General features: G+C 35.6%; 1 protein-coding gene across 1 annotated transcript in view; it reads right to left on the bottom strand.

Annotated features, from left to right (window-relative positions):
* LOC145670024 (1-aminocyclopropane-1-carboxylate synthase-like protein 1) overlaps positions 1 to 20432 on the bottom strand; it is a 41746-nt gene that overhangs the window by 15826 nt on the left and 5488 nt on the right. Inside the window, exons 3-6 of the mRNA XM_081738367.1 lie at positions 17780 to 17944; positions 12119 to 12276; positions 9889 to 10024; positions 5626 to 5767 (exon numbers count right to left, since the gene is read on the bottom strand). Coding sequence (XP_081594493.1) covers positions 5626 to 5767; positions 9889 to 10024; positions 12119 to 12276; positions 17780 to 17944 — 601 coding nt within the window. The remainder of the gene's footprint in view (positions 1 to 5625; positions 5768 to 9888; positions 10025 to 12118; positions 12277 to 17779; positions 17945 to 20432) is intronic.

Here is a 20432-nt window from a genome sequence, read left to right on the forward strand (position 1 = left end):
AATTGTAGCTCTACCCTAAAAAGACAGAATTTTATACTATGTTATCCCCTGGAGTTTCGTGCAGATGTTTAGGAGAGGTTGGTCCCACTTTCACGAGATTTTTGTTCTAGTAGTGCACTTGACACCTTAGCCATAACCTACTCCAGAAGCAAGTCCTTTTCTGATTTCCAGGGAGCCCCCGGATTTGGATTTGATTCTTCCATGTTGTGGTCTTACTGTAGGATTTAGTGTCTGGATGTGTCGGGGCATCTCCATAAAGATAATGTCATTCACATGAGCACTAACTATAACACATACACCAAAAATTAATGTTGGCAATATCGCATACAAAGAAAATTTGTTCTTTTAGCAGAAAGCCAAACAAAAATACGACAATACTCTAATGGTGGCATCACCAAAGAGAACATTTGATACTCCAATTTTCATGATGAGATACACAGCACAAATTTTCTTTCTATGCGATATCGTCAGCACTAATTTTTGCCGTATTGTTATAATTAGTGATCAAGTGGATGGCGCTGTCTTCACAGGTCCTCCTGACATCAAGAGAGGGCCGTGGGATTAGCTTCATGCTCCGGTGCCGAAATGAATATATCGGTACATTCCTACTTGCTTTCCCAGTATGCTGGGTGCAGGAGCCACGACCCTACCAGGGGAGCCGCCGCTCCCAAATGGCCATTGTCTTTAAAGGGAGAGTCTACATCAGCCATTGGGTCTGGTAATGTATGGTTATCCTCTCCCGTAAGAAGAGGTAGTTTCGTATTGTTCGAACGACCCTACCGAGGAAGGGTGTGGGTGTCCCTTCTAATTGTGGTTTACACATACAATTGGGTTTCTGACAAGTAGAATAGCTACAACGTGTAGGTGGTACCTAAACACGTAAAAGATAGGTAGCCCCATATTGTTTGGGAGGGTCTACCAAGGGAGACACGGCTCTCAAATGACAATGTCTGCCTTGAGCAGACTGTCTACATCAGTCATTGGCTCTCGTAATGTACGATGTACCTCTACCGTAATTAGAGGAAGTCCCGTATTGCTTGGACGACCCTACCGGGAGGGGAGTGTCCGATTCCTGCCTACCGGGGGACTGGAGGTGGGGTAGGGGCCAATCCCAGGAATCTGGGTAACTGCTCTGATCCCGCGGAAGAGGGGAAACTCTGCAGGATATGGGTTGGCGCCAAACTCAAATGGTGACTTAACACGTACCATTGGGTCCGGGATGAGATACGGGAGTATCTCGACGTGTGCGTGATACCTCTACACGACAAGGCGGTTGCCAGTTGAACTAGAGGTAGGCAGGGCCAGGATTGAACAAGCCTCCTCGGGCATTGCCTGGGGCCCCGGATTTGAATTGCACTCTACTGAGCTGTGGTCATAACGTGAGATTCGGTAGCTCACGGGAGCCAATCCCAGGAATCTGGGTAACGGTGAGCATGGGCGGGAGGTGAGCTTGACTTATAACGCTCGGGCGTCATGCCTGCACAGCATGGTAAGACACTCGCTAGCAGTCTGCCTCCACCAGTAGGTTAACTGGTAGACACTCAGGACTTCGTTCTGGCCGCGCAGTGGGCGTATCCCACTCCCTCAGAGAATGGGGGTAACATCGCTTAGGCGAGTCAGGATTAGGGGTAGTGATGGGCACTATCGAATACTTTTTCCTATCGAATGATCATTCGATAGTTGTTTTGAACTATCGATAGTTTTTATTCGATAGTCCGATAGTTTTTTCATTCATTCAAATATCATGTTCTTAACGTGCTTCTCTGCTACCTAAACATTCATTCGATAGTCTGCCTGACAAATGTACACTGGACTAGACTCCCTGGAGTCTCTAGGGAGAGGTCCACAGATTGACAAGGCGGTTAAGGAGGGAAGAGCGTTGTTTACAAGTAGAAGCAGAAGCGCGGTACCGCGTCGTTCGAATGAAAGGTCGGCGACTAAAGAAATTCGTTTCTCCTTTGCAGTGTTTATAACAGATTTATTCCTCAGCTACTATTCAACCCAATCTCTGGTTTATTTTATTTATTTTTTTTTTATTATTTTATGATGTTCATGCTATTATATCAAACAGTAAAAGTGGAACAAAAAATACATTTCGAGAATGCAAAGATTGCTTGGCGATTTTTTTTTTTTTTTTTTTTTTTTTGAAGCAGTCTTTACTAACGAAAACCAGGAAAAACCTCACTCAGGATGGCTGAACAAAAAAAGATGTTACATCTTTTCGACCGAGTAACCCCACCGAGAATCGAACCGGGGTCCGCTCGCACCAATGGCGAGAGCGTTAGCGACTACGTCACGCAGGGCCACGTGGTAGAATTGAAATAAGAATTGCAATCTCCTTAATTGTTGGGACTGCAACAGTATTTGTGTGTAGAGTAGACATAACCCGATAAAGAATATCTATTTTTTTAATTTTCATTATTTTTCCCCTTTTTTATATTTGTCTATTCAGATAGCTTATGATGCTTCGCCTATATTGGCGAAACTCTGTCTTCAACATTGGGGGGGGGGGCTACGATCATTCCTTGTTTTCTATTTATGTTTTAAATATTTACGATATAAAGTTGAAAAACAATACAGAATCTAGCCAGGGGGTCTGTGACTCCTAAAAATTGAAATGTGTTGTAATAAAATGGAACTCACACCTGTTAGGCAAGAAGTATTTTTTCGGTTACTAAAGCAGTTACTAAAAAGAAAGCAATTAGAAATTACACTTACGTGTGTAAATTTAAATGTTTTCCTACTTTACTAAATTTCTGCCCTGAGGCTAGTCAACCATTATATAGGACTACTTGAAGTGAGAGAAATTTCTTCTTTGTTAGGACACTTTTTCAAGAGCAGTTGTACTTCAAGTGGCGGAAAGTTCCCAGCACTACCACCAATTCCATATTTTTTTTTTAAAAGTAAATGTTATTCATTTCTATGCTTATAAACATCAATCCTCTCCCAATTCTGGTATTTAAGAAACTAAAAAACCTATCCCAAAATGTTCCTACATCCGCCACTGCGAGTAATTTATGACTCAAATTGATTTGTGTGTGTGCTGTCAGTACAAAGAGTTGTCTAAAAATGTATTGCAACATTTGATGCCTTTCCCTACCACTTATTTATGCAAGCAGACCTTTCCTGCTCTTTGCAGTATTAGAATTTTAAAGCGAAATCGTCTTAATAATGGAATCAGACCTAAGATTGGTGGTGACAAAAATTATTCCACATTTCAGTGCAATTATGGAAAAACACAAAGAATTTCATTTCTCACATTAGTGACCCCACAGATTTGAGAACGTTGTTTATCAAGTAAATTTCCTTTTAAAAAAATTGATTTTCAGTCTTAAAATTACGGTATTTTCAACTGAAATTTCGTTCACTAGGAAACAATCATGTATCTTTAGAATAAATTACCTATTGCATTATTTTTCTTTAATAATTCTAATTAGTATATTTTAATAGCATGCGAAATTTCAAATTAGCATTGCAAGGGGGTCCGCAGCTCACTTTCCGAATGAACAGGGGGTCCGCGTTATCGGAAAGTTTGAGAACCACTGCTGTAGAGGATCAGGGGAGCAGAGTTGTCTTCAACACTGGAAGGAAGTCGGACAAAAATCATCACATTTCTCCCGAAAAAGCACATTTCAAATCGAATTATTGGGGGGACATGTCCCCTTCATTCCCCCAGGATTTGCGCCAGTGCCTAAGAATACTAATATGATGACTGTGTATGCCAGTCAGAAAGTGTCCTCAAGCCACTGGTATCATAATGTCCCTTGCGCTAACCAACCTTCCGCTTATCTCATAATACTATGCAAAAAAAAAAAAAAAAAAAAAAATCCACTTAGAGGCATAACTGTTGGGCACTAAATTAGGTTTCATTTCTACTTTAAATTCCCTAAGAAACCTATTTTAAAAACATCATTAAGTTAAGAACCTATAAATATTTTCAGTCCAATTATGAAATTATAATATTGCCAGAAGAAGAAAGATTAGTATTTTCAAAATTTTAATTACGGTAAGTAAAATCACAAGATTTTCCTCTTCGCACCATATACTACATATATTTTATCTTTATCATAACTGGTGCGCGCTTGAAAATTGCTGAGATTAGATGACAGTTGTCCACGTAGGGTAAATTAACTGTCCTCTTAGATCGGGGCATCTCTTTTCGGGGTGCAATACCCTTCGAAATGGAACTTGAAGTGGAATTATACGCCCCCTCTCTCCTCTGGTGACACGATAACGTTGTAAAATGAGCATATGTATGCAGTCACTTCTTTCCTCAATTCTCCGTTGCCTGCCATTGGCTGAAATTCATTCGATAGTTTTTAACAGTCTACTATTGGTTGAAATTCATTCGGTAGCGAAAAGCTAGTAGTGATATTAAGCCTTCTTCAGGGCCTCATAGAAAGACACTACGGCTCCTGAAGTCTTAATATAACTATCTATAGTACGAAACATTTCAACAGGCTGGAATTCACTCGCTGCTGTTCAGAAACATTCATTCACGTGGCCGGAATAGGGGGTAATAACACTTCTGGTTTCTCCCTTTCAACATACAGCAAAGCAGCAGGGCCGCCTAACGGTAAACTATCGATAGTCTGGTCTGGAGAACGAAAGCAGCCTGTCAGATAGTTAAGCTCAAGTGTTTGCCTCTACAAAGAAAAAAAAATCATTCGATAGTCTGTCGGGCCTATCGAATACATTCGATAGTACAAAACTATCGAATAATTCGATAGTATTCATTCGATAGTGCCCATCACTAATTTAGGGGACAAATCCTGACGGTGCACTTCGTGCACGAGGATTTAGGTCCAGTATTGAGCAACTACGGGCGGGGTGCAGTATAGGCGGAACCCGTTCATTAAAGAGACCGAACGGTCACTAGCATACTCTCCATGCATGCAATTAAGCAGGGAATAGTAGACCACTAGCATCAACTCCTACTTGCTACAATGTAGCCTTCACCAGTAGATACAACTGATAGATGGACCTTAGCTCATTGAGCTATGAGAGTTTCCCATTATTCTTATTCGAAAGGTATTTCCTAGGTTAGTATACACTAACAACTACGGATGTGCTTAAAATGATGATATCATATACAGTGTGTAACAAAATCTCTTGCAATAAGCCACCTTTGTTATGAGTCCAAATACTATAAAAATATAAACAGAGCTAATTTGCTGGAAGAGATTAGTTTTCAATCTTTAGTGTTAATTTTTTTCAAATCGGGCAAGTAGTTTTGGCTCTACACTTGTAATCGCCCTAATAGGAATTAAAAAAGAAAAGATGCCAGTAATACTGTTACAATAGAAACATTATTTCAGGCAGTAATTGAACGGAAATCAAAAAATATTACGTAGGGAAGAGACAAGAATATTACAAATCCTGGTTGCAATCATTAGTATCGTGGGTTAGGCAAGGATATAGCTGGGACGAAATTCATAACACGTTGAAAATTGGTTTCAAAAGAAAAGTATCCACGGTGTATTACATCAAATTGATCAAATTATTTAATCAACAAGTAGGAAACATTTGACATCCTATAAGAAGAATAAAATTAACTATCAAAATTAGTAATTTTATACTTTTTGTATTGTGTCATCACAATTGAAACATTATATATTGTATTACCTTCGTCTCTGAGAATGTTCAGTGATGCTTTAACCATGAAACGAGGTATAGCTGTTAAGTGACCATCTCTTTGTACTAATTCCTTTAATCTCTTATTTTGAGTAATCAAAATACCAATCCGGAAACCAGATATTCCAAATGCCTGGGGTAATTAGAAAGAAATATACATGTTCTATTATGATTAGTAATAATTTAGTTTATTAAATTCTTTGTAATTTTAGAAGCAATAATGTTATGAAAATATCTTGAAGCAATGACTTGTTTACAATAATAATAATAATAATAATAATAATAATAATAATAATAATAATAATAATAATAATAATAATAAAGTTATGCGTACAGATAATTACTTACGTATAATATAGTTACACACTAAAGAAAAACATCTTGTGACCTAAAATTTAATCGACTTCTGGTTAATAGCTACTTAATTTCAAATATTGTAACATTTATTCTTGACTGAATGTTCGGATTTGAATCAAGTAAGTTTATGATTTGAATTCGACTTTAACCCCTTCGGTCCCAGACTACCAACCTTTTAAAACGATCCTCCATCTTTTTTGTAAGTTGCATATTTTTTAATTTATTTTTCAGAATTTCATTTTTTTATTGTTTTACAAAAAATACTATGTGCACATTTGTAATCACTACTATGATATATTTTACTGCGTTTTTTGCTATACTACACCTTTCTCTTGACATATTAAATTGTTGTGACACAATAAAACAACGGCTACATTTATATACTTAAAATAGCATGACCTGAATACTTTATTATTAAATACAATATTTATATTTAGTAATATTTTTCTTACATTTTTCTCCTTTCTTGATAACATAACATGACACATCAAATTGTTTTAATGACTTTGAAAAAGATATGACTTCTTTTTTCATTTCAACATGACTTATATGAGGTTTAAATGTTATTATAGTCAGGCACACACACACACACACATATGTATAACAAAAATAGACAAAAACAGAAAGTGATTTTTTTTTAAAAAAAAAAAAAAGTAAATTTAGGAACAAGCTTTCCAATTATTAGAAGAGTTCATAACTCGAAAAACCCAGGTTTAATCATTTTTAGATGTATGACCTAGAATGAAAGAAAAAAGTATGGAGGGGCTTCCTTAAAATGGCCATACGAGACATTCGAATTTTTGCGAGGCCTCAAATTTAGATGAATTCTATGAGATAGGTATAGAAAAAAGGGTGAAAAATATTGCCCATAGTAAGAAAGGGATCATTTGTTAGTAAATGATACTGGTAGGAGTAGCACAAGAGTGTATACGAAATATTATGATAGCTAGTGGAAATAAAATGGAAACAACTGGAAATGAAGTTTGATTCATATGTGTAGTAGAAATTGGATATTGGGTATTTGTGATCTCTAACAATTATCGAAACAATTATACAATAGTTTATTGCTCATACAATGCGATGTTCCGATTCACTGCTCCGATTTAAATTGATTTAAGTACTGAAATCAAATGATAGTAATTGTAGCAGTGAATCGGAACAACTTAAAACAGTAGACAATGATATATTGACATACACAAATACATAATACGTATATCCTCCATAAAATAGATTCCCTTTGAAACAGTTTAAAGAAACGGAAGTATACCCTACCTAGCCGTAAGAGTAAAGTTGAAAAGATACAGTATATTCCACAAATCAGTCTACTGGCTATGGAATATAGCTATTATGTAATTTCTCCTAGGAACCATTACAATGAAGTGAATAACTTTAGTTATATAAGAACGGACACATTACATTATTTGCTAAGTAAATACACAACTGAAATAACATATCTTAACGAAAAACTGCAAATTCATCATTTCATGTTTCTAATAGTATGAACAAGATATTAACACAACACATTTTTGAAAATATGCATATTTTGAGTAATAAACAAAATTTAATCGTTTAGTAACCTTAATTATATTGTTTCGAGATTTAGAGTTTTTCTTTTAGATAGCAATATCGAAGCTGAAATCTAACTCCTAATTTCTATTTGTGACCAAATTAAAGAAAACTGCAGGATTATGGTCTTTAAATGGCATCAATAAATTTATTCTTATCTATGTTAGGTGCTTTCATCAATGTTTTGATTTTTCGATATAATATCCTGTCTACATAAGGATTTCTTAAGCAAAATTAGATCACAACGTAAATATACTATAAGCAAGCTGTCCAGTAAACGGTTATTTATTTCAACGTTGTCACAGAAGAACCAATAAGGAGTTACTATTAAGTATTACTGTAATATAATGTATAGGGGGAAAATGGTACAATAAGACATTGGAGTACAGTGAGACACATGAAGTTTTTAAATAATCTATAATTGTAGATTGCAACTGTCAGCAAGAAATAATGGAGAGAACCATCGTTGTTTTATACGATAGATGCACTACGGTCGATGGCAGAAGATAGTTGATCATAAACACATTTCATTAGTTTTCAAGTTCTCAATTGCGTTGTGAGTAATATAAAACAAGCGTTTCCAGTTTGAATGGGATATATTGAGACAAACTAGCAAGAGATATGAGATGATACATGCCTCACTGCATCCCAAAATCATAAGAAAAGGTTCTTTATTTTAAAACGAATTATTGGCTAATTCTTTTGAGAATAGTTCTAGAAGTCCTTCTTCCTGTTTGAAGTTGTGTTCATTTAGAAAAGAAATTAATAAAATTTAAGACTTAACGACATAGCTTTAAAACTTCTTAGAATTTTAAATCTATAGCTTAGATAGATTTATTATTGGTAAATGCACTACCGGTATATATTGGGTATGAGACTAAACGACTTTAACAACTTTTTTAGGTTTATGCACGTCTATATAGAATACGCGTAATGAGCCAATTTGTAAGTGTAAATGAAAGTACAAATATTAGTGCGTTCATAGCATTTCCATGATTATGTGTATTACTTGAATACTAAATGAATTATAAACGATTAAGTTGTTTGTGTCTTACTGTACCCCAACGTCCCCTACCAATCATTTTGCTATTTTTTACGCAAATTTGGAATAAATAAACTGATTAATGAATTATAAGGAATTTGTAATATATTAACGAATTATATAAGAACTGTTAGAATACCAAAAATAAATGTTAACTGTAATGAAGGAATAGTGTGTGTCATCAATCAAGAATTTGGTTTATAGAAATTCAGAAACGACTCTTCAAACAACTCTTACTGGTGTAAATTGAATTCATCAGTGCATCAAAAATTTCAATCTAAGAAAATTTTATAATATTGAAGGTCTGTCTTACTTCAACTGTTGCGACTGATGCTTCATTTTATAAAATTAAAATTGATGAAAGTTTGAATATGCATCGACAGTTACAATATATTAAAATCCACTTGTTATATTTCGTGACTCATTGGCTGTAACTAAATGTTAAGTAGTAGCATTACTTTCCTTTCAGGTGGCCAAACATCAGAACAAACTAACGACTAGCATAAACCTGTCAAATATTCACTACAAACTTTTACTGATTACATTCCGAACTATCATAATCCTTCCATATGTGCAAAGTAGCAACACAATAACTATAAGAACGAAACCTGATGTTCCCCTTCAATATTCACAATGACTTCGAAATAGTTATTGTGTTTCTCTGAAAAAGAAATGTAGCCAGAAAATAAACCTTTGCATAATATTTCAGATACTTTTACTCCAACTGAATGAGTCCTACCGCTCAACAAAATTTATTTTGCATGTTTCTTGCAACATTCAGAGACCACGTTAGTAACTGTTAACGCTGAGAGTTGACAGACACAGGATTTCCTTAAAATGAACCCTAATGGTCTCTTGGACAAAAAATAATATAAGACCTGGTCTTATTTTTGAGGAAGAAAGGTTAGACTGAAGTGAACTTGCTTTCGAAACTATCCATCTTGATCTGATATCAAAACTTATTGTTTATCAAAGACATCAACAACTTAACTAAAACTTTTCTTATATCTAATAAACTTCTTGTAAGATTATACGTATTATCCAGTGTGAAAGTGACCGCAACACATCTATTTTTACCATTCTTCCAACAAGGCCAAGATTCACTAAAATGAGAATCTAGTTACTTCTAACTTCACTTATCATTGAAGAATCAAATATTTAGTAAGAACTGATTTTGATCTGTTGATCCGTGTTATTTTACAAGACATCAAAGCTTCCTGAACTAGTCTCTAACTAGTCACATTTTGTGTAATATTTTTAGATGGCAAATTTATAGCTGTTTAATTTACCTTACTAAATCCCCACACAACGTGTATCTTCTCAGAATCAAGAATGTTATCAATGCTTAGAACACTTTCAAATTTCGTATTTGGATCATAAACAGTCAAGGAAAACAGTTCATCGGAAATAAGATGCATATCATACCTGAAAAACGAAATTGTCTTCTATTAACGCACTTGTATAAACTATAGTACATTAAAGCTGTACAAATTATATAATGCTCTGAGAATTCTGATTTTTAGTAGTTTGTCAGGTGTGTAACTGCGGGGGGATAAATTGGAGCAGCATCCCCCAAATTTGGTTCCACTGCTATGTGTTTATTAATCTTATGTAACACAGTAAAAGATTTTTTATAATGAAATATGAAAAACCAAGAATAGATATTAGGAATGATCCAAAAATGTATCAAAAGATTACGATCTTGGCCAATAGTGCTTTTGGACCAGGGGCCACAAAATTTTTGAACGGCTCGTAAATAGAGTTTTCTTCTCTTTTCGGAATAAGCACATCATACTGAGTTAAATGATAGCTTATATCTGGCAACACTAATATAGTTCTCCAGATATAAAGCGTTCAAGAAAATTTCTAATTGAAATATATTTCATCTTTTGATGCATTTTTGGATCAGGGGCCACAAAATTTTTGAACATTCTCTAAATAGAGTTTTCGTATTTGTTACGGAATAAGTACATCATACTGAGTTAAGTGATAGCTTGGGTTTTTCTACACTAATTGTAGTTCTCCAGATATAAGGCGTACAAGAATTTTTTGATTGAAATATATTGGATTTTTTTTTACGCATTTTTCGATCAGGGACTACAAAATTCTTGAACGACCCCTAAATCGAGTTTTTGTAGTTTCTTACGAAATACACATCATACTGAGTTAAGTCCGAGTTAAGTCCGAGTTTGGTTAAACTATATGTAGCTCTCCAGATATAAGAATTACAAGAAAGTTTTGCCTGAAATATATTAGATCTTTTGATCCAAAAATATGTAAAAACCAAACCACATCAATACAATAAAATAGTTAAAACCACTGAAATTAATCATTACTTTGTTACTCTCATTTGTCTAAGTAATTTACAGTATTACAAATTTATTACTATTGCATAACAGTGTATTGCTTTACGTTACCTATATAGACTTGTTTTTTACTCCTCTAGTCAAAAGAAAACTATATCACAAATTGCTACGCAATCATCCTATGAGTCGTGGTCACATACTTTGCAACAGACACATTTGACGTTCAGGATACATACATATTGAGAATACCAATTACATTAGAAGCTCCCTTACGGTTACAGTTTGCGTCTTCAGAGTGGAAGACCTGGGTTTGATTACCTGTGGGAGCTCATATGGTCTGAATCCCACCTAAAACTGTAGATCCATGTCTCAGCCTCAATTGCATAGGCGGCGCCACACTCGGTGCAGTGGGTGCAGCTGCATCCATTAACGTCGATTTTAAGAATTTCTACAATAATTCTTTCTATTATGTATATTTACTGTTTCCTATGTTTTCATGTATTTGAGTGACTTCTTAAATCTCTCATAATTTACTTGCTATCATACAGTGTTTTTCTGGTCTTTTTTTAAAAGTAAAACTTAGGGATTATTTTTGAGATCTTAAGGTGTATAGAGCGTTCTGGCAACAATGTTAGGATGTATTGGCTGACCATCTTCGGCGAACAGTGCAATGTAATTGCTAGTTGAGTTGTTATTGTATGTACGAATGTCAGCGTGTTAATTTGCTCTTAAAATGTTTAAATCAAAACAGTAAGCAACTTTGCTTGGGTGGATAAAAATCACATCTTCAACCAAAGCTCTTATAATTGATGCCATTGAAAAAAAGTACCCTTGTACACTTAAAAGTTCTGATATTTCTTTGATAAATACAGAACTCACATACACGTGTATCCATGTATGAAGTTTCTTTAAATATGTACATAAAAGTTTTTGTTGCGTACCATGTTAATATTTTTTATTATGTCTTATCCCTTTCCAGCCTCTACCCACATTACCAAAATCCTGGCGCCGCCTATGCTCGATGGTGACAAAGTCGCTAAACTTCAATCTATTCAAGCAAGTTTATGAATCAAATAGCAAAAAATCTCATTTTGACTTTATATTCAGTAGCTATGTAACAGATATAGTGCTTAAACATGATCAAATAAGTAAGAAACATTTCGTACTATGGAAAGAAAATAATATATTACTTTCTACATAATGTGTAGCTTACCGCCTGCATATCATCATCAATTCCATAAGTAAATCCTTAGAATAAGCATCGCCCAAAGGATTGTTTGGATTCACGATGACAAAACCTTTAACATTCAATCCTCTGCTCCTCAAAAACATAATTCCTTCTTCCACAGCACTGGCTGTCAATTTGAATTCCTACATAAATCCAAGAGTAACAAACTTTTATATTCTGCTACCATCTTGTATAAACTAGCACTTAGATCACTATTACTTACTGCATAACAAATCGACGTCCCGAAAAATTAGAATGTCTCGTTTCGTCGTATGGTCAATTTAAGGAAGTGCCCTCACACCCAGTGGCGTAACTAAAGGTTTGGGGGCCTCCCCGCAGACAGCGTGGAGTAGAGCCCCTTCTCTACGTCCAACCTTACGATTTGGGGCCCCTGATGGCTTGAGGCCCCCCGCAATGTGGGGTCTGCGGGGCCCTTATTTACGCCCCTGTTCACACCTTTCTTTCAATTCTCAGTCAAACATCTACAAATGGTGAAACATGCGTTTAACTATAACACTAAATTTCGTACATCTAACCTGAAAAGATTCCGAGTTATGGACTAAGGTTGTCAATTCTCCTGGACAATCGGTGATAATAGTGTACTCTTAAGATTGTGACGTCATCGCTCGTCAAAAATGTGAACAGCCTGATAGTAGTTACTTCACATAAAATTGAGCGATTCGGAGTTCGAATTTAATAAGTGTAGTTACTTTTGAAGCATTTATTAAACATACTTATTCCAGTTTGGTTGAGTCAGCGCATGTAATTTTTGTAGTCTGTCATCAATAATACATCGTATTTAAAGCAGAAAAGCAAATATAATTGGCAATATAATTAAGGCATGCACAAAATATACTTGAAAAATAAATATGACTAGTAAAAGAAAAGTTACCGGACATTTAAAGTCCGGTTTGAGATCGTACTGGACACTGGACAAGAAGGTCAAAAACCAGACTGTCGGGTAAAATACCGGACAGTTGGCAACCCTACTGATTATATATTAGTCTACCTAAAATTTGCTATTCCAGTTCAACGCAAAATACCTATTAAGAATTGTGAATGGTGAGTTTGTGAAGAGTTGTAGAGCTGTGGGTTGCAAATGACGATTTGCCTCTGAGCACGCATATTTGAGATGAAGAAATTGAAGTTACATTGAACGTTATTGGTACACAAAATACATATTTTTAATGTTAGATACACATTTATTTATGTTCAACTATTCAACAAAATCGGGAATTTCTCTTTCCTAAATTCAAGACGAGACGGGCTGTAGAAGCGAGAGTTTGTCCATCTACAGGGCCTGAGAGACCAATAGGCTCGGTTCAGACGTGCAGAAAAGTCTGTTGCGGGTCCGCAATAGACTCGCAGCAGACTCGTGCGGGCGTCTCAGCCCAACCACTTCACATAGACATAGAAAACAGCTCATTTTATTTTCAGCTGCAGTTGAATGAAGATGGAAATTAAAAGAAGAAAACGTTCTGTTTTTGTATACTTAGCCAGTAAAATCCTAAGGAAGAAACAGAGACAATATTGGCTTCATCCGTACGTAAGCTCACGACTGCTTAAAGGTGAATTTTCTTCCATGTTTATTGATTTGCGCAATGACGAAGAAAAGTTCTTTAATTATTTTCGCATGAGCATCACTTCATTTGATGAACTCCTATCGAAAATAAGTTATAAAATTAAAGCAGAAGATACTTTCATGAGACTTGCGATACCACCAATTGAAATGTTGGCTGTTACATTAACGCAGCGTTTTCCAACCGGTGTGCCGCGGCACACTGGTGTGCCGTGAATGGGCTGCTGGTGTGCCGCGGGGAAATCGAAACAAAATTATTAATTCTATAGAAATCAAATTGCAAGACATAAGGGAAAATGTATATTTGTATTTCACATTACTATGAACCTCTACTATGAATCTACAATTTTAAGTTTAATACCGTGTTACTCTTGTGTACAATTTTTATGTTGAAAAAAGTATTTGTTATCATCGTTGTGGCTATTGTTGCTCCTTTATTGTTGCACACTATTTCGTAACTTGACATTTTAAAATATCATTCAATACTTTCGACAAAGCAAACATGCATACAAATTACCTACATTTGTGTTTTAAAAGTAAAAGAGATTTGTTTGTTCGGTCGTTATTTAGTGATCTATCTTTTTAGTGAAAGGTTGGATACAGTTTTCGAAAAGAAAGCGTAGTTTTGCAAACCTGAGTCCAACATTTCATTGAATTGTTTTCTATTTTTAAATTAGAATGAAAAGTAACCATAATGATTAACCACGGGGGGAAAACCAGTGATCGAGCTTTCTTCTCTGTAAGAAAGATAATTAATCACAGAAAAAAACACGCTTTTATGTCTATATGAGTGTGCCGCGAGAATTCAAGTTACACCCGTAGTGTGCCGCAAGTTGAAAAAGGTTGGGAAACGCTGCATTAACGAGTTGATTTTGAGTTTAACGTCCCGTTCAGCAGCGAGGCTATATAAGACGTGGACGTACTGATTAACGTGGAATCCGAACCACATGTGCTCCCGACGGGAATCGAACCCGCGCGTACGCTGACCGCTTAGCCACGGAGGAGCTCTGGCTGTTACATTAAGGTAAGTTAATTATGTTAACTAATTATCGTTTGTAAGAGCACAGAAAGTTAAACATTCGGAGACCTATTCATAGACATTTTCAGATGTTATTAGCGGCCACTGGCATAGTTTAACAATTGCGTGACTAATTTCGATTTTTTGACATAGTTGGTGGCTTTAAATTATAAATGAGACATTTATTTGAGACTTCCCAAATATCCCGCTCAAGAGGGGGCGTTTCAATAATAGTAAAATTTCCTTTATTTATTCACAAATTAGCGAATGTGAGGATTCGCTTCAGTTAGAGATATAAAATTTGGTATGTAAACTCATAATAAAAATAATGGAGCACATGTTTCAGTGTCTTTGAAAATTTTCTCTTGAAGGGGAGATGGGGGATTTTTATAGTAGTGGGGTCCGGTGGCTCAGTGATATGGTTCGATCCCAGCTTGCGTCAAGTGGGCTTTGTGATGCGAGAAGCACCGTGTGCGTGAGTTTTCTCGGGGTTCTCCCGTTTCCTCCCACTTTATGCATTCCACCATTTCATTCATTTATCATCGTCATTATTATTTCCTTTAGCCTACCCGATATAAGCGTGCGGCGTAAAACTCAAGGATTTCATTTCATTCCTATAGTAGTGACATTTCCCGTTATATATTGAGAAAGTGTTCAATATGAGGACTCGCTTAGATTGGAGATGTGAAATTCTTAATATAAACTCTTAAATAAAAATAATGGTTTTAGTGTTTCCGAATAATCCTTTTCTAAGATGAGAAAAAGAAAACATTTTTATAATTGTGACATTTAACGATAGAAGGTTTTGAGGAAATCCCCAATACGTGTAGCACACCACAAGGAGGCAATGCAGCAAACGGAAGCAGAAACAGATGGGCTGATTATTTTGTAAGCGACATAGGTAGAGTTCCATGGCAAGATAACTTTGTTAAAGTTGTTCTTATGTAAGAAAACATTCAGTTGTTATCTCTAGAATAGCAACGACGTGCACAATATTATCAATTGTACGAGAAACAAAAATATTTTTGTTACATCTCGAGCATGCTTTTTATTTTTTAACCACATGAGTACCCTGATGTTCAAGAATTTTCGTGTTAACTCTATTTTTTTTTTAATTAGTACATTAACAAATAAAGACAACAATTGTCAGCCGAAAAACGATGTTTTTTTCTTTCTTTTCTGTTCTGCTATTATGTTGATGGTTGTTTTGGACTTCAGCGTCCCTTTTGAGCACAGAGGCTATATAATACGTGACCTCGACCTAAAGTATAATGCAACGTACGTTATAAACAGTCGGTTCATTCCGGAGTGAGTGACAAGAAATCTCATCAAAGAAACTGCATTAACAATAAAGGCTTGTTCTCCAAGCGTATTTGTTGTCTATTGTTATCACAAAAAAGTATTAATAGCCTCGTTGCTGGAAAGGGACGCTAAACGAAAATCAAATGTAAATACTACATGAATATTAGATTTTTACATTGAAAAGTAATAATAATACATACCAATGCTGTTTTTTTCTTCTGTTTTTTCATTAAATTTCTCACATAAGGTTTCACACACCTTATTCCATGCATCCCGTTTTTTATTTCTATATCTATACATTTCGCACTTTAAATTCCATATCTCCGTGATATTTTTGTATTTTGTTAATGAATAGTTCTTCATTCAGTTCTTCGCTTCCCATTTCTGCGGGCGCGGGAAAGTCTGCACGTGTGGCTTGACTCATTGCCAGCAATTGTTTTCCGACCCGCTACACCTGTGCGGACTCGCTGCGAGCCAGCAGTCCCCGCAACTCAATTTTTGCCCGCTGCGGGTCCGCAGCAGAGTCAATGTATTTCCGGCTCGCGCGGGTCCGCAACAGAGTTTTCTGCACGTCTGAACCGAGACATAGTCAGTGCAATGTAGCCTTATAGATTGCGCCCATAAATTGACACAGAAACTAAAACTATTTATGATAGTTCATTAACGTCAAAATGCCGTTATAAATGGTAGTGTTACCGTAAGAAAATCCCATAACAATAATTGTTTTGTTTATCCGGTTACAAAAAGAATAATGTTTGAAACTGAATGTAAAGACATAAGAGCCATCTTCTTCAGAAGAATAAGGAAATATAATTTAAATGTCAAGGAACCTAGAAAAACCGTGTACATGTTGTTTGGAAAATGGAATAATTAGTTATTATTAATGAAAGAGTGACTACGTATAAATGGGTCAAAACCGCGTCTTCCTCTAGTTATATTCAAGACGTAATTTTTGAGCCTATTCAAAAAGTGTCTTATTATGTGAAATTCGATCAAATTTCACAACCAACACCATGCATATATATCCCAATTTATAATTCAAAGTATTAAGTGTAATCTGAAGTGATTTTCAAGAGATGTGAATTAAAATATAAAAATACAAGTTTTAGGTATCCTTTCAAATTACATAGAATTACATAATAAAATGTAATGGTGTGAATTTATATTTTAAGGCATGAAAATATATTTAATTTGTTCTTTTCATTTCAACATATTTAAGTTAATGCTCATACAACTCAAAAATATTTATATTATTGAACTGTATCGGCACTGGAGGCATAATTAGGATATATCTTTAGCGTATATTGTCCAAATATTCTGACTCAAAATCTGTCCACCAAACCGTTTATCCCAGTGGCTATATTATTCGCTAACATTGTTGTAAACCAACGTCGAGATTAACATAACCTTAAATATTGGTTATGTTAACCCCTGGCGAACAGAGACATATAGGATTGAACCCAGAACCTCAAAAGGGGACCAGGTACTCCGATTCATCCTGTTCAAATAAGAACTCAAACGTTGAATCCATCTTGCAGACACATTTGTACACTCAACAGACCAATAGCCGCCAAAACAATTCATTGAGCTGTGAACTGTTCTGAATTGTACTTTGAATTATATGTCTGTGTCTGCTGAAGTAGTATAGCAACATACAAGTGACGTGTTTTATAAACTCTTTACCATCTAAAACGACAAGTTATCTTTTGGTAATTATAGTATTTTATTCTACTAAAACTAGTGTTACCTTTGCTTGTAGTGGAATACCGTAGACTTGAATTCCTGTATTGTTCGCTATAAACCTTGGAATGCCATAATAAACTGGAGTAGGTGTTAAAACAACGTCCCCAGGTTGAAATAGATGTTTAGCTACAGAATTCAAAGCAGTTGCACCTCCATTCAAAATGAATAGCTATAAAAAAATAAAATGTGCAAAGTTTGAATAAATTCATATAAAAATAATAGCATTCACTTTATATTTACAATGTCGTATATTCAGTAAAAATGTTAATCTTAACTGGATTTCGTTTACCTACATTTCACAATCATATCTCTTGATTTTCCTTTCAAACATTTCACAAATACAACTTCAAAATCTGCACTTGCTGCCTTGCACAATGTATTTATACTAGTGAGAAAGCAAAATATTCGAGAAACAGAATGTACAGTAAATAGTAAAAACAATGGAAGAATGTAATAAAATATGGATTTTTGAAAGGTATTAAGACCTTTTTGGTACAGAAAGTGTTTATTTGCAGCCGTAGTATAATAGCATGGATAATCATACCAAATTTTCAAAATAAACAAAAGCTATAATATGGTTTAAATATATTCTCAATCTGCTCGTGATTATGTCTATCACTTCTAGTTGCTATAGAGGAATAAAATCAAACGTGATAACTTTTTCTTGTGGTACTGAATCCACATAAAAAAATGCTTGTAGCTCTCTATTTTCGATTATGCCATCAGTGTTGTAACCGGAAATCGCAAACTTTCAGTACTTGTTAATTGAACAGATACACAAAGTTCAGGACTAAACTCATTCTTGGGACGTAGAATCTGTGTCGTAGAATCTGTGGGACGTAGAAAAAAAACCGCTTTGGCCGTTTTAGATCTGTAAAAATAAATATTGAAACCGGTAGTAATAATGCATTTCAACCACTTCCGCTTTTCGAAGACTGGAGCGGCTAGTTTGTGGTATGTCCTCTTGAAACACTGAATCAATTGAAAAAAAAAAAAAAACGTTTATCGCTAACTATTATCACTCTTGTTCTTTGGCTACCAAGCTAAAATGCATCTTGATATCTCTTGCTGTATGGAAATTGCTTTCGTTTTTGGTATAATGTTGTGCTTGGTGATGGCTTGCTCTCCTAAGACCCTGAGCCGATTGCTAAAAACAATTTGTTTCTATTTATTAACGGTTTTGTTCTATGGCGGTAAAGTTGAAACCTTTAAGGGTTGATTTCAATCACTTTCAGTTTGAATAGGGGGTTAATAGAGGAGAAGGAATTTATTTCTGGGATTGTGAACCGATGTATAAAACCGCTTCTCAATATCTATTACCGTTTTTGCTGTATGGATATCAATAATGCAAGGGTTCCCGCTTTCTAGTGTATGTTACTTCTATGAACACACTTCACAACTGTAAGCACATGCTATTGTTTACAAACACAGTTACAAGCAGACGATAGTAGGAGGAAACAGGAAGATACAAGCCGGTCTGGAAGAAACCGAAGACGGACGAACCTCCCAAAGGACGCCCATAAAAGTGGACCGCAAGAGGACCAATGTATCAGCTCTTGACTGATCAATTAACATTAACATGATTTTGAGTTTAACGTCCCGTTGAGCAGCGAAGCTATATGAGATATGGATCTACTGATTATCGTGGAATCTGAACCACATGAACTCCCGGAGGGAATCGAACCCGGGTCTCCACGCTAAAGGCGCGTACACTAACCGCTTGGCCACGAAGAAGCTGATCAATTAACCTACAACATCTTTTCCCGAGGTCGATTTGAACGAGAAAGTATTTAATCGAACCCTATTTCTAGAGGCCGTTCTACGCAAAGGAGATACCCTAACTACAGCCTACCTCCCGAGGCTGCCTTCAGGGAAGGAGGTTCCTTATAAACCGTCTCCCGAGCTTGTCACGGACAGAGGAGACTTCTTTAAGAAACACACTCCGAAAGCTGCAATAAGCAAAGGGTTTCGGTACAAACTTAACTGCGCCTTAAATATCCAAAGCCACTGCTGTGTGCTAAGGATATAACTGAAATTGGAAACGCTTTTATTAATATTACAAAGAAACTTTGTAAATTATTTATAGAAACTTATTTTTATAATAAATTGGCGAAGGGCTTATCCAGGACTATTTATTGACTCTACCGAAAAACATTTCAATATTGAAACCGGAAGTACTAATAAATTTTAAACACTCCCGGTTTCAAAAAGTGTTGCTCATAGTAATAGAATGTTCTCTTGAGACACTTAATTGATTGCAGAAAGCCTCCTGTCGCTATCTCTATTTTCATTCCATAGCAATAAATGTTGAAACCTGAAGTGAAACTATATGCAGTTTGAATAAATAGTTAACGTATAAGAACTAGTTTACACTTGGGACGCTGAATCGATTACAATAAACCGTTTCTTGATATCTTTTACAGTTTTTGTACAATGGAAACAGGCCCGCAAGCAGCCAGAGGTTTGGGGGGTCATGGATATGTTAGGGGGGCAAGTCATTAAAAATTCTTTGCACATATCTAAATAGTGTTTTTGTGTTGAGGTCTGGAGGGACCACAAAAAGTTTATGGGAGTCAGCCCCCCTAGACCCCTCCAGTTGCGGGCCTGAATGGAAATCAGTACTGAAACCGGGAAAGTAATAAATTTCGATTGCTTTC

The sequence above is a fragment of the Thermobia domestica genome, chromosome 14, assembly GCF_964235325.1.
Source record: "Thermobia domestica chromosome 14, izTheDome1.hap1.1, whole genome shotgun sequence".
NCBI lineage: Eukaryota > Metazoa > Arthropoda > Insecta > Zygentoma > Lepismatidae > Thermobia > Thermobia domestica.